Source organism: Caloenas nicobarica, chromosome 15 (assembly GCF_036013445.1).
Source record: "Caloenas nicobarica isolate bCalNic1 chromosome 15, bCalNic1.hap1, whole genome shotgun sequence".
NCBI lineage: Eukaryota > Metazoa > Chordata > Aves > Columbiformes > Columbidae > Caloenas > Caloenas nicobarica.
This window is the reverse complement of record NC_088259.1, coordinates 9,861,169-9,873,336: the sequence shown is the minus strand read 5'-3', so window position 1 is coordinate 9,873,336 and position 12,168 is coordinate 9,861,169. Positions and strand designations below refer to the sequence as shown.

Below are 12,168 nucleotides of genomic sequence, written 5' to 3'. Positions count from 1 at the left end.
TGAAATCCTATGTTATAGCTGTTTCTATAGCACTATAGAAATGTGTATATACAAATGCATTCTGTCCATTATTACAATGGAAAAACAGGCTTAAAAAAACCCAACCAAACAAGAAGCAATAGCAGCATGTAAACAAGGATTTGTGTTCATTTCATCTGTCTTCCTTCTCTTCTGAGCGACATCCCTCAGTTTTGACAGTCCCTTCTCACCCCCTGTTCCCCTCTCGGGGGTTTTACTGCAGGTCCCGTCCCCAGGAGCTGCTGTTGTCCCCCAGCTCCCATCACAGGGCAGGTTGAATTTCCCTTTCCAGCAGCTCCCTCCTCCTCCCCGCATCCTTCCCTTCCTGATGACTCATCCCGGAGATGATCTTGGGTTTGGTGGTTTGTTTTTTTTTTTTTGTCTGATGGCTGCTGCCCACTTTGGCTTCAGCAGAGTCTAATTTCAGAGCGATGCTGCAGGAATAAAACCTGCACACAAGTGCCTGGTGAGCCACATGAGCTGTTGGCGTCTTCGACAACTCAGGGAGGAAAAAAAGAAACGGAACAGTCTGCATTTTGTCTGTCTCCCAGCAGCAAAAATGTAAGTCGCAGGAGCAATGCCTGTTTCAAACCCTTAATTCCTGAATTCTCAACAGTGTTGCAAACCACCAGGGTTCCGCAGGAATCAAAGGGCTGATTTCAAACACGTTCCTCAGCGCAAGGTGCACTGGAAGTAAAAAGCATCCAACAGGCTCACTTTTCTTGCATGCTCTCGCAGTATCCGCTTTTCCCAACCCCCAAAATTGTTTCCTCGGTTTCTCACCTCTGAGTTTTGAGGTCCTGCTAAAGAGCCGTTATCTGAGTTAGCTCTGACGTGGGGGTGGTTGGACTCTGCTGGGCGACAGCCACCATGGGAATTTCCATGCCTAGTCAGGCCGGATTGTTAGTCCCCTCCGAGTTCTTGCAGGCGTAAGCCACATCCTTGGCGATGCTGCACATTCTGTTGGACATCTGGAGCTCGGTCCTGAAGGCAGTGGGGAAGCAGAACTTCTTGAAGCACGCCTTGAAGTTCTCGTCTAAGAAGGCATAGAGCACGGGGTTCAGGCTGCTGTTGGCGTAGCCCAGCGCGGTGCAGAAGCAGGAGATGGCCAACTCCAGCTCACTCTCTGCCTTGGCGCCCAAGCACTGGACCAGCACGAAAATCTGGATAGGAGTCCAGCAAATGATGAAGACGGCGACCACCACCAGGACCATTCGGGTGATGCGCCTCAGGTTGCGGTCCTTCTCCTTGGAGCCTGAGAGGACACGGACGTTCTTCAGTCTTCTGATCATGAGACTGTAGCAAATGGTGATGATCAACACGGGGATCATAAAGGAGAAGAGAAAGACACAGATGCCAAACACTGGATCCCAGTAATCCACAGGTGAAGGGAGTTTAATTAGACAATCGATTTCTGCAAGTCAGAAAAAAAATTAAAAGGAAGGGAAGATCAGCAAACCCATATCAAGAAGAAAAAACACATTTAGTTTAGTTTAGGCATGTTTAATACTGGGGAAAAAAAGTGATGCAGAGATGCAAAGAGCACCGAGCTAAGGTGGCTTTACAGCAGAGAGCTCATCACACCAACAAAACTGGTACCCCTTCTCCTGGCCACCAACACCTCCACCCCACGGATGCCTTTTTACTGACCGTTGTTTTCGTTCTCTGCAGACCCCATCACCATCGCTGGGATGCCGAAGACGGAGGCCAGTGCCCAGATGCAGACGTTCACCACTTTGGCCTTGTGGGGAGTGCGGATGTCCAGCGCTTTGATGGGGTGGCAGATAGCGATGTAACGGTCCACACTCATCATCGTCAGGGTGAAGGTGCTTGTGAACATGTTGTAGTAGTCTATGGAGATGGCAATCTTGCAGAGGACATTGCCAAAGGGCCAGAAGCCCAGGAACGTGTCTGTACCCTGGAAGGGTAAGGTCATCAGACACAAGGTGTCAGCCAGAGCGAGGTTAAAGATGTAGATGTTGGTTGCTGTCTTCATCTTGGTGAATCTGAAATGCCAGAATGAGCAATGGTTAGAGCTCCACCTGACCAGGATGTGTAAGACATTGAAGTCTACCCATTACTGCCACTTTAGGAAGAAAATGCCGTATTTTCCTTACGTAACAAGAGCCTGGACGCCGCCCTTTGCTTTCTACCTCCCATGTGCTTATCAACACACAGCTCAGCCCCTACAACAGCACAAACGGTGCCTTCGCAATCAGTTTTATGGGCAGAAGCTTATTCCCAAAGACTGCAAGTGAGGACTGTGACAGCCTGAGGCTGTCAACTTGGACTGTGCTTTTTGAAAAGTGACTTCAGCGAGGCTAATCTAGGATGTCATCAAATCTAACTTCTTTATTATAAGTAGTGGTGAGAGCTTTATTCAGTAAACTAATTTGAAAGGCATCATATGGTCCAGGGGGAAGTTGATTAGCGATTTTGTATGGGCTTGAAGCCAAAGACTATGGCTAATGCAAGCTACCAAATCAGAAAGGGCAAGTGGCTAGCCCTGGCCAGCTGAAAACTAGTGAGGAATGAGGTTTGTATCAGAAATCAAAATATCACAGTGAATCTTTCTAAAGAAAGGTAGTTTGGGGATAAAGTCATGAACAAACTCTACTTTTAAAGGGGTTTTTTTAATTTCCATATTACTTTTATCACAGGAACCGACTGCCCCAAAAGAAGATTCACCTTGCTGATCTCCTTTGTACGGATGGGAAACGATGCAAAGAGAGATGTGATCATGTACCCAAGGACACACGCGGCGTCTGCAGAGAGGGAAACTCAACTGCGATTCTGCGAATCTAACGTTTCAGCTCCAGAATTTTCCTCTCATGGGCAAAATAAGAGCTCAAATAGGTATCATTTCAAAACTACAGCTCATCTATCATTTACTACACTAATGGCTTTTGCAGAAATGTTGCCAGAAATGGCAGACGATGTGTGCTATTAACAGAGAGCAAGTTCATTTGACGGTAACACTTAAACCCATAAACTGCCGCACCATTTGCAGTTTGACATGTGTTGGAATATTATAGGGTCTGATCTGACCTAAAAAGCCCTTTTTGTCAAACTGATTCAGAACAGCAAACCCATGACTGTGGTCCTCAGCACTGTATCCTCCCTGATGATCCGAGTTCCATCTCTTGATAGATTATTTGAATGCTCGGAGGAACATTATCACTGCCACACTCTGACCTCTGCTGAGGCACATGGTGACCTGGCCAGATTTGCAAGAATAACAGCCAGAAAATCCACAATCCAGAATATAAAGTCTGTTTTTTACTCCTCTTAGAGCTCTGAGCTGTGCTTGTATTAGAAGTCAGATGTTCAAAAGTGCTATCTACCCAACTGTGGCTTCAGAACGCAAGAAAAACAATCCTACATTTGACCTTGAAAGCCAAGGCAAGATTTTGGAGCAGGTGAACACTGATGGAAACACTTGATGTCCTCATATAAACCTGGACCAGGCTTCTCCTGGCCAAGAAATCACAGCAGCCAACCAAGGCAGTGGGTTCTTAGAAAGCCAGTCCAGATAAACTCATATAACTCAAACCTGAAGAGGAAAAACACCTATTTTGAAGGAATAAACAAGCAAAATTCTTTGCAAATCCAATCAGGCAACTGTCAGGGCTTTAACACTTTTAGATTTTCTAATCAGAACTACACAGAAACAAACCCCAGAGCAGCATCTTGGGTCTGTGAGTTTTGCTTTATTTGTTTGAATTCTTGCATTTGGAATAAACAAGGCAATGAATCCAGGGAGCACAAGATGGGTCTGTGAATGGATTCAGACACTTTCCCCTCTAGGTTAACAAGGGGATAATTAAAATTAAGTTAAATCACTGCTCTTTACCAGCCCACACAAAAATAAGCATTGGCAGCTCAGGACATTATTCAGTGACCTAAGCCTGTGCTAGCAAAGCTCTCCTGGAAGCTCTAGTCTCCCTCTGCACACCACAGACCTGGCTGGGCTTGCTCAAGTTTCCCAAAGGTCAAGTTTGTTCCAGTCCGTCCTTCCTGGAGAACTGGACTTGCGGGCAATTCATCACAACACACCTCTAACCTTCACTGCTTTTACTGGTGTTGCAACTTGAGGGAATAACACACACGTTTTTAAGCAAGCGATGACCAATTTCACTGTGAAACAGGAAAAATTAGAGGTTGCTTGGGTTTTCTTTTATTGACCAGTGGGAGAAACAAACAGCGATTCACCCACCTCTACCACGCATCCAGCACCCACAGGGGACAACATCACCTTAGACACAGCCCTGTCCCCAACACAGGGAGAAGTTTGGGGCATCTCAGCGAACCCTGAGCTTGGGATGCGCAGGTTACAAACCTTCAGCTTTGTCCTCTCCACCCCAGGAGACCTCCTGGCCTCCCTCCAGGACAATTCTCAGCAAGAATTCAGAGTCCAGGTGCAATTGCTCAGCCTGGCCCTGCAAAATCTGCTCTCCCCAATGCACAGATCCTTCTCTGCTGCCCCTTTCGTCACTCACCTTCTCCCCAAGGTGACAGCAGAGCCACCATCCCTCGATGCAGGGACATGCTGGGGCAGCTGTCCCATCGCTTACCTCCTTCAAGTGGATTTTAAGGCTGATTTTGTGCTCTTGAAAAGGTGGGGAAAATTAATTTGCACCTAATTAATTACTTCTCGCTCCGCTTTCTTTGCACTCTGAGAGCCAACAGCCATTATCCCAAACAACTAATGTTCCCAAACATCTCCAGAATGTTCAGTACAAACAAAAAAATCAATTAATCACTTCTCGGTAGGATTAACCTCTTTTTTTCTTTTCCTCTGGGAACCGAAAGTGTTCTCTTTCTTAATCTACACACACAAAAAAATATACAAATTAAACCCTCAGGCTCCAGGAGGCACCTCAGGTCCCCGCCATGGCACAGCTTTGATGCAGACAAGCCCGTGGCCTCCACCGAGGACATTAACACCCTGCTGAGCCACTTTCTTGCACTCGGTCACTGAGGCAATTTCCTAATGAAGCATCTCCCACCGAGCAGTTCTCAGCTCTCCAGCCAGCTCCACCTTTGTCAGCAAAGTAATCGCTTGTGCTGTGCTTCTCCTGCTCAAGCCTAAAAGAAAAAGAAAAAAAAACCCCAACACCTGGATATCAGCTCAGCAATCAGCTTGCCCCTCCTTTTCACTGAAGTGGAGCTCGAGCAGCATTACCTGGAACAAAGCTGGGCTTTAGTGAGGGGACCCATGGTTTGGGAGAGGAGATGTGTAGAAAAAGGCTCTTCCATGTATGGGGCTTTGAGGTCCTGTTTTTCACCAGGATGGATTCTGTCCCCAGCTGAGCTGCAAACCTGTTTTAGCATCACTGCCTCCTTCGCACCCAGGGACACCCCAGGGTGAAGGACCAGCCGGCTGCTAGAAACCCACAGCAGGGCTGCAGAGTGACCAGAGCGAAGCCTTCAGCCCTGGGGAGCCGCGGCATCACCTCCACGAGCCCTCTGCCTCTTGATTTTGGTCCTCGTAGCTCCAGCTAATTGGGATGCAGACAGTGCTGTTCACCTCGAGCAGCTTCCCCGCCCCACGCCCTGGCAGCAGCGACAGGGAAGCAAAACAAAGTAGAAAAGGCTCAGGGAGGATTTTTGCAGAGCTGCTCCCAGCCTCTGATGGTGGAAATCAGCACCAGTTCACTGACATCTCTGCTCCCAGCCTGCTATCAGGCCATCGGTTGTATGAAGCTGATATTTGATCTGGCACGTACCACCGTAATTTGTCCTTCCAGCCATACACCCACACCGCGCTCTCCGTGGCCCTGCCGCTCTGATCACCTTTTCAGAGTCCACATCATCCTGAAATTAGCCAATTCAAGCCAGTTTGTTCTTAATGGCCACCAAAAAAACCCCAAACAAACAAACAAAACAAAAAAAGGAAAAAGTTAAATAACTTTGGACTACAAAGCCAGGTGCTACAGCACAAGCAGACACCAATGCCAGCATGTAAAAGCTATTAATTATCTGGCAGGACGGTGATGGACTAGCAGGGGTTAAGGACTCTGCTGCCAGCCAGGGTGAGCACTGATGCTTTGGGAAAGAGGATTTTCTTGCCCTTTGAGACTGGACACTGTGTTTAGGTGACTGCAATGAAAAAAGAGCACTGCCCTCCCTCATCCAGGCACTCCCTGGGGACCTGTGTGGACGGGGACATCATGTGGCCCCAACTGCTGCCGTGCTGAGGGCAGAGCTGGGTGGCTGCTGCTGCAAAAGCCTCTGCGACTCACAGGGATGCTCACGCATCCCTGAGCAGGCACTTGGTCACCAGGAACGGTGCTTTGGTCTAAGGGGACATTTGTCAGCATCCCTCCTGCAGCAAGGTGCTCTCACCCTGTCCACCTGCCACACCTGCCTCTGCTGAACTGCTCATCTCCTAAGTGTCGCTGGGAATTGCCCAGTCCCTGAAAAGCACTAGGAACATCTCACACTAAACAAAGAATTACTGCTGCACAGAGGTAATTCCTTCCCACTGAAGGCAAGGGAAACCAAGAGCCCTCCAGCACACATTGGAGTCGCAGGAGCTGTGTTACTTAGCAGGGGACACACATGGCTGCTATGAGCCATATGGCTCATGGAGGGCTTGGAAACTGGGGAGCTGCAGACCTGCCCCTTGCAGCAGGTCCCCCTCCTGCTCACCTCACCATCCTGCCCCGGCTCCAGTCACTCTGCACAGCACAGAGCCCTTGGCGCGGGTTTCCTTTCTCTACGAATTGCAACAACTGCATTCTATTTTTTGCCAGGAAAAACTAAGAGAGGCTAATTTGGAGAGAGCTGAAGTCTCAGATGGCCCCACCAGTGTCCGCTGGGTCCCCACTGCCTTAAACACTCACTCGGTTTCAGCTCTGAGACACACAGCTGGTTGAGGCTCTTCCCTTAGAAAGCTTTCTATTAAGCAATCAGCATCTCTGCAATGTCATAATTAACTTCATTTTCCCTGTCTCAGCACAGCCAGCTGCCCTCACTCTGTTCTCAGGGATCGATGCGGTTTTCAAGCAGAATAACAGCTGTCGCAGCCATCTCCAGGCACGTCCCCATCACATCCTCATCCTAGAGCTTCACCTGGAAGCAGAAAACAAAAGTGTAGTGGCCTGACAGCCCTAATCTGCCTAAAATGCTCTGAAACAGTGTTCTTCACCAGGGAAAGCTGAGCATCCCCAGCACTTTGCTGGTCCCCAACAGAGACCTGCAAAGAGAGGGGCCCCAGAAATGAGGCATCATCCCGCGGTATCCGAACCGAGTGAGCAGAGCCAACACTGAGGAAGGGAAAATCCTCCAAACCACCCTTGCTGAGCATCGCAGCGGCATGATGGAGCAGGGGACAAGAGAGGACTTCCTGGGCCAGAAGCTGCACGTTGTCCCTGGTCCCTTTGGTAGCAGCTTGGGGGTCTCTGTCACACCCTGTGCAGCAACACTTGGGTCAGCATCACCTCCAGCCCCATGGGTCACCAACCCCCAGGGCCATTGCAAGAACAATACACCCCCTTCCCTTTTGCTTTTCTTCCTAAAAAAATAATTTACAAACTAATTTACAGCTCATTCAATTTTCTTCTTAGTATCATGTGAAGAAAACAACCAGCGTCGCACCCAAAGATAATGTGTCACTGATTCAATCAGATACTAAAAGCAATTGGCTTAAGAAGTCCAGGCAACAACTGGAGCCATTAGTGCAAATTATTTCCCTGCTCATGGCAGGGGGATTGGAGGAGATGACCTTTGAAGGTCCCTTCCAACCCAAACTATTCTATGGAAGCTCTCGGACATCCAGCCAATAGATCAGAGGGACCTCAGCAGCTTCGTTTCCCCCATTCTCCCCAAAAACCCTCTCTGCCTTGCGCTGTTCAGCTCCTTGTTTCACATTAAAGTACAGCACAGGAAATATATGCAGAAGAGAGCAAACAGCAGCAGGAGGAGGAGGAGGGAGGGGAGGCTTTATCTCCGCTGGAGGAACCCCACAACGAGCAGAACAAAGCCCAGACCAGGCAGGTTCCCACAACAGATCCTTCACCGTCCAGGAAATCGTGTTCCTGACAAGAGCCCTTCTCCGTCTTATCCAATTACTGCTGCTCAGCATTAGGAGGGGATTGACAGTCACATGATGACCACCTCTATAAATTAATCATTCCAAATGTTAAATCGCTCCAAATGTAATAGAGGTGTAGGCTGGGTTCTACGACAGAGGGGAAAACCCAGGGGAGGCTTTGAATTCGTATTTTTTGTGCGAAATACCGGGAGATTTTAAACTTTTCCCTCGGGGATGCAAACAACTCATTCAAGAGGAACAAAAAACAAGCCTTGCTGATGCCTCCAATTTCCTTAAGTGCCAGTATTAGAGTCTTTGTATTTCCCAGCTCCCTCAAAAACAGGAAACAATTACCGACTACATCACTGTATCATTCTTTTTATGGAAGATAATACACCATTTTCTTATAGGTCGTGTAACATGTTGAAGACTGGTTATCCCTGGTGAAATATAAGCATGGAAAGAGGAAAAAAAAAAACCCAGCTTTTGGAGGGTGCACCATACCTACAGATGGCAGGGGTGCAGCACAGAGGGTTTACCGGCCTTTTTTCCATTAATAGAAGAGATGTATCATTATGAGTCCCGAAACCCCACGTTGACTTACCAGCAACCAACTTTCAATCTACTGAAAAATATGCTATTTAAGGCATGACGCCCCGAAGCTCCAGGCTGAGGAGAAAAGCCTGTGCTTAGGATATCATTAGCATCCTCCTTGCATGGCCACTAATTGGGCAGCTCTCCTTGAGCCCACATACATGGCCAGGGTCAAGAATTTGAGATATTGAGTCCAGTTTATCACCACACTTGCTCCTGATCTCAACAGACAGGCCAAGGAGAAGAAAATCCTGAGCAGAAATAACCAAAAGTTGCAATTGCTGACCCAAGGAGGGTCATTTCCCTGGGTATAACTCAGTGTTAGTCTCAGCTCAGTCCTGAGCTCCCAGGAGACACCGATGGGGAGAACCAGGGGAAACAGCAGCTTCTTCACACCTGCTCTAGTTCAGTTATAACTTCCCCAGCATGCATTATTAAAGGAGCCCCTCCAGGCTCACAGAGAAGGTTTTTTGGAAAAACAGAGGTGAATCCCCAAAAAGGAATTCCCAAATAATTAAAGCTTCTTTTAGCTCTTTTATATATGTAGGGATCTACTGAATAAAGGGGAAACAGAAGTGGAAAAGGCCTGGGGAAGATGAGAGTGACACCTGTCTCCAGTTTTCAATTGCTTAGAACAAGTAAAATGCAGAGGACATAACACAAGGAAAAAAAAAAAAAAAAAAAAAGCTAAATTCCAGGGCAATTCCAGTGCTAAATCCCACTTTCTTTTTTTGGGTCTCATCCAGCCAGAAGGTACCAAAGCCAAAAAGGAGCAGAGCAGAAGCCACCATTTTGAAAGCCTGGTCCAACACAGTCATGGCACACAGCCACCCAACCAGGATGCTGCTTTGGGACATTCATATCGTTGGTGACGCCCCGGGCTGGGTCCATCCCAGGAGACCTTTGCAGACAGGGAGAAGATTTCTGCCAAGGCTTCTCCTCCTGACACACATCTGAGGTTCACCCATGGGACAGCGACTCCCTTGCACACCGTCTCAGTCACCCCCAGGGTGCTGCATCACCATGGGACAGGGACTTCTCAGTCCTCACCACGCTTACACACACCCACAAACACTGAGCTTACCTTGATGTTTGCTACCACACTGAACAGAAACACAAGCTCTCCAAACGTGGCACTGCTGCCCTGCAAACCTCCTCTCTGCATCTCCAGACTCCCCAGGGCCAACGTGATCCCTTCTCCCTGCCACAAACTCCTCAGCAGAAAGAGCACAGACAGGTTGCCTGATGAATGGTCATGTTGCTTTGCCCTTGTAGCAGAGAATTAGCCACCGTTCACCAGCCTGCGATACCAAAGACTTCATTTTGCAGCCTCTCCCCCAGCCAAGTTGTCTGTATTCAAGGGAAAGATGCTTTGGAAGCAGCAGGGCTCCTGGCAGGAGCGAGACTTAATCTCATCAGTGTCTGAATACCTGCTAAATATTTTCATCCTCTGTTGGAGGAAAAAACAAATTCAAATTTTACACTGAGGGTGGTGAGAGCCTGGCCCAGGTTGGCCAGAGAGGTGGTGGATGAACCATCCCTGGAGACATCCCAGGCCAGGCTGGACGGGGCTCTGAGCAACCTGAGCTGGTGCAGATGTCCCTGCTCATGGCAGGGGGGGCACTGGGGGAGCTGGGAAGGTCCCTCCAACCCAAACCATTCTATGATCCTGTCTTTTCTGTGCTGCCAGCATCCACCTGCACCAGGATTCTGCTCCAAGACATGAATAAAATGGAAGCTCACTCCTTAACACACAGGGTACAGAGATCAGAAGGGAGTTGCTGGCATTTAACACGGAATCACAGCCCTAATGGTTGTATGAACTTATTTTGTACTCACAGAAGGGAACAGAGTTTCTGATTCCACGAAACAGGGTGGTTCAAACCACAGCAGAACCAGATAGGGACACTTAAAATGCCACCAGTGTGCAGGGAGGCTGGATAGAACACACTCTGTGCTCTGTCCCTCTGCAAAGGTCCCGCTGCTCTCCCAACTTCAACGTGAGGAGCCAGAGAAGTTGCCTTTGACTCTGCAGCACCCTGTCACATTTATGTCTATAGTTTCCAAAAGGTTGGCAGAGCTACCCTTGTGATTTTTTTTTTACCCTGTAAAGTAAGACAGCCTCCCAGCAAACCCTTTCCCTTGCAGCTACATGGAGGTTTGGGAAGTGCCAGCTCCCAGATGGAGCAGCACCTGCAGCCACAGCTGGGGAGCCGGGCAGGGCACAGGACGGACAGGTCCTGGTGAAGGTCCAGCACACCCTGGCAGCAGGAGATGCTCCCAGCACTTTGCCCTCCCCAGGGACATGCAGGTCCCTGCCCAGCAGATTGCAAAAAATTAAAAAAAAAAAAAAAAAGAAAAAGCCAGGTTTTTTAGCAGATCTGATCACTCTGTTCCATTCTCTAGGTTAAACTTTAGGAGGCACCAGAGGGCAGCTGAAAGCTGGTGGGAACCTTCATCACAGCCTAGGAAGGGAGAAAAACAAATAAAGCCAAAATAATAAAACGAATGCAACATCGTTAGCTCTATAGCACATCACAATTACCAGGGAAGCACCTGCCCACTTCACCAGCAGCAGGGATTTTGGGGGGAAGGTCTGTCCAGCTCACAGCCCTCCCCGGAGCCCCCCTGTTTCGCTCCTGCGTGTCCTACCTGACGATGACATACATGACGGAGCAGTTGCCCACCAGCCCCACAATGCACACAATGGAGTAGACAACCACGATGGTGATCTTGATGCTCAGTGGCAGGAAACTGTCCCCGGTGCCGTTGTTGAACCAGTTACTGGGGAGAAAGCTCAGGTTCAGCATGGAGGAGTCGTTCAGCAGCTTTCTCAGGTCAGGATCTTCCAAAATATGGGCAGGGAAGAGCGGGTCCATCCTGAAGCACCAGGCTGTGCCAAGGACCTGGAGCACCAAAGAGACAGTTTTAAGATCCACGGGTAGCACGGGACCGTAGCAAAGCATGTGCATGAGAAACGCAGGGGGAGAAGGGTGATTTATTGCCAGGGAGGGCACAGCTCCCCTCAAACCTCCCCAAAAGCATTTTAAAGGGATGCAACCCCAAGAGCTTGGTGCATCCTGAGCACGCAGGGAGCTCCCGCATTTCTCCACACCTCCGGCGCAGGGGACGCGCGGGCTGCACAACGCCAGCCCTCCCCAGCCTTGGACGCTCCCACCTGCCTCCCCCAGCTCCCTGAGTCCCCACATGCGGCTTTGTGTCCCCAAACCTCCCCACTGTGCCCCTCTGAGAGCCACCGCAGCCTCCCGCCGAGGCTGGGGGCTCAACCTGCCACTCAGGCACAACCCCCCTGGCCCTGATTCAGCCCCGGTAAAACAGCAGGAAAAGACTAAAGTTGAAAATAAACCCCACTGGCTCCTTACCTGGGTGGGGGGTTCCTCTCTAGCGCTGCTCCCTGCCCCACAGCTCCGCTCCCCAGGGCTGCATCCAGGTACCCCAGGGATGGGGGGGACAAAGCCGGGCTGCGGGGGGGGACAAAGCCGGAGGCTCCGCTTCGG

At 49.4% G+C, this 12,168-nt stretch overlaps 1 protein-coding gene across 2 annotated transcripts; it reads right to left on the bottom strand.

Annotated features, from left to right (window-relative positions):
- Positions 1–908: 908 nt before the first annotated feature.
- On the bottom strand, positions 909–11,529 carry OPRL1 (opioid related nociceptin receptor 1). 2 transcript variants are annotated; one of them, XM_065645611.1, is made up of 3 exons: positions 11,303–11,529; positions 1,669–2,024; positions 909–1,432 (listed from the first exon to the last, which is right to left on the bottom strand). In XM_065645611.1, exons 1-3 carry the CDS (start codon positions 11,527–11,529, stop codon positions 909–911), a joined length of 1,107 nt encoding a protein of 368 aa, XP_065501683.1. The 2 variants fall into 2 exon arrangements, with proteins under 2 accessions (XP_065501683.1, XP_065501684.1); XM_065645612.1 differs by having other exon boundaries at positions 11,318–11,400.
- Between the last annotated feature and the right edge of the window lie 639 nt (positions 11,530–12,168).

Coding starts and splice junctions, on each gene's coding strand:
- OPRL1 (XM_065645611.1), bottom strand. CDS start 11,529: ATGGACCCGCTCTTCCCTGCCCATATTTTGGAAGATCCTGACCTGAGA. Junction 2,025..11,302: donor GTCATGTATGTCATCGTCAG/GTAGGACACGCA, acceptor CTGGCATTTCAG/ATTCACCAAGATGAAGACAG. Junction 1,433..1,668: donor TGCAGAGAACGAAAACAACG/GTCAGTAAAAAG, acceptor TCTGACTTGCAG/AAATCGATTGTCTAATTAAA.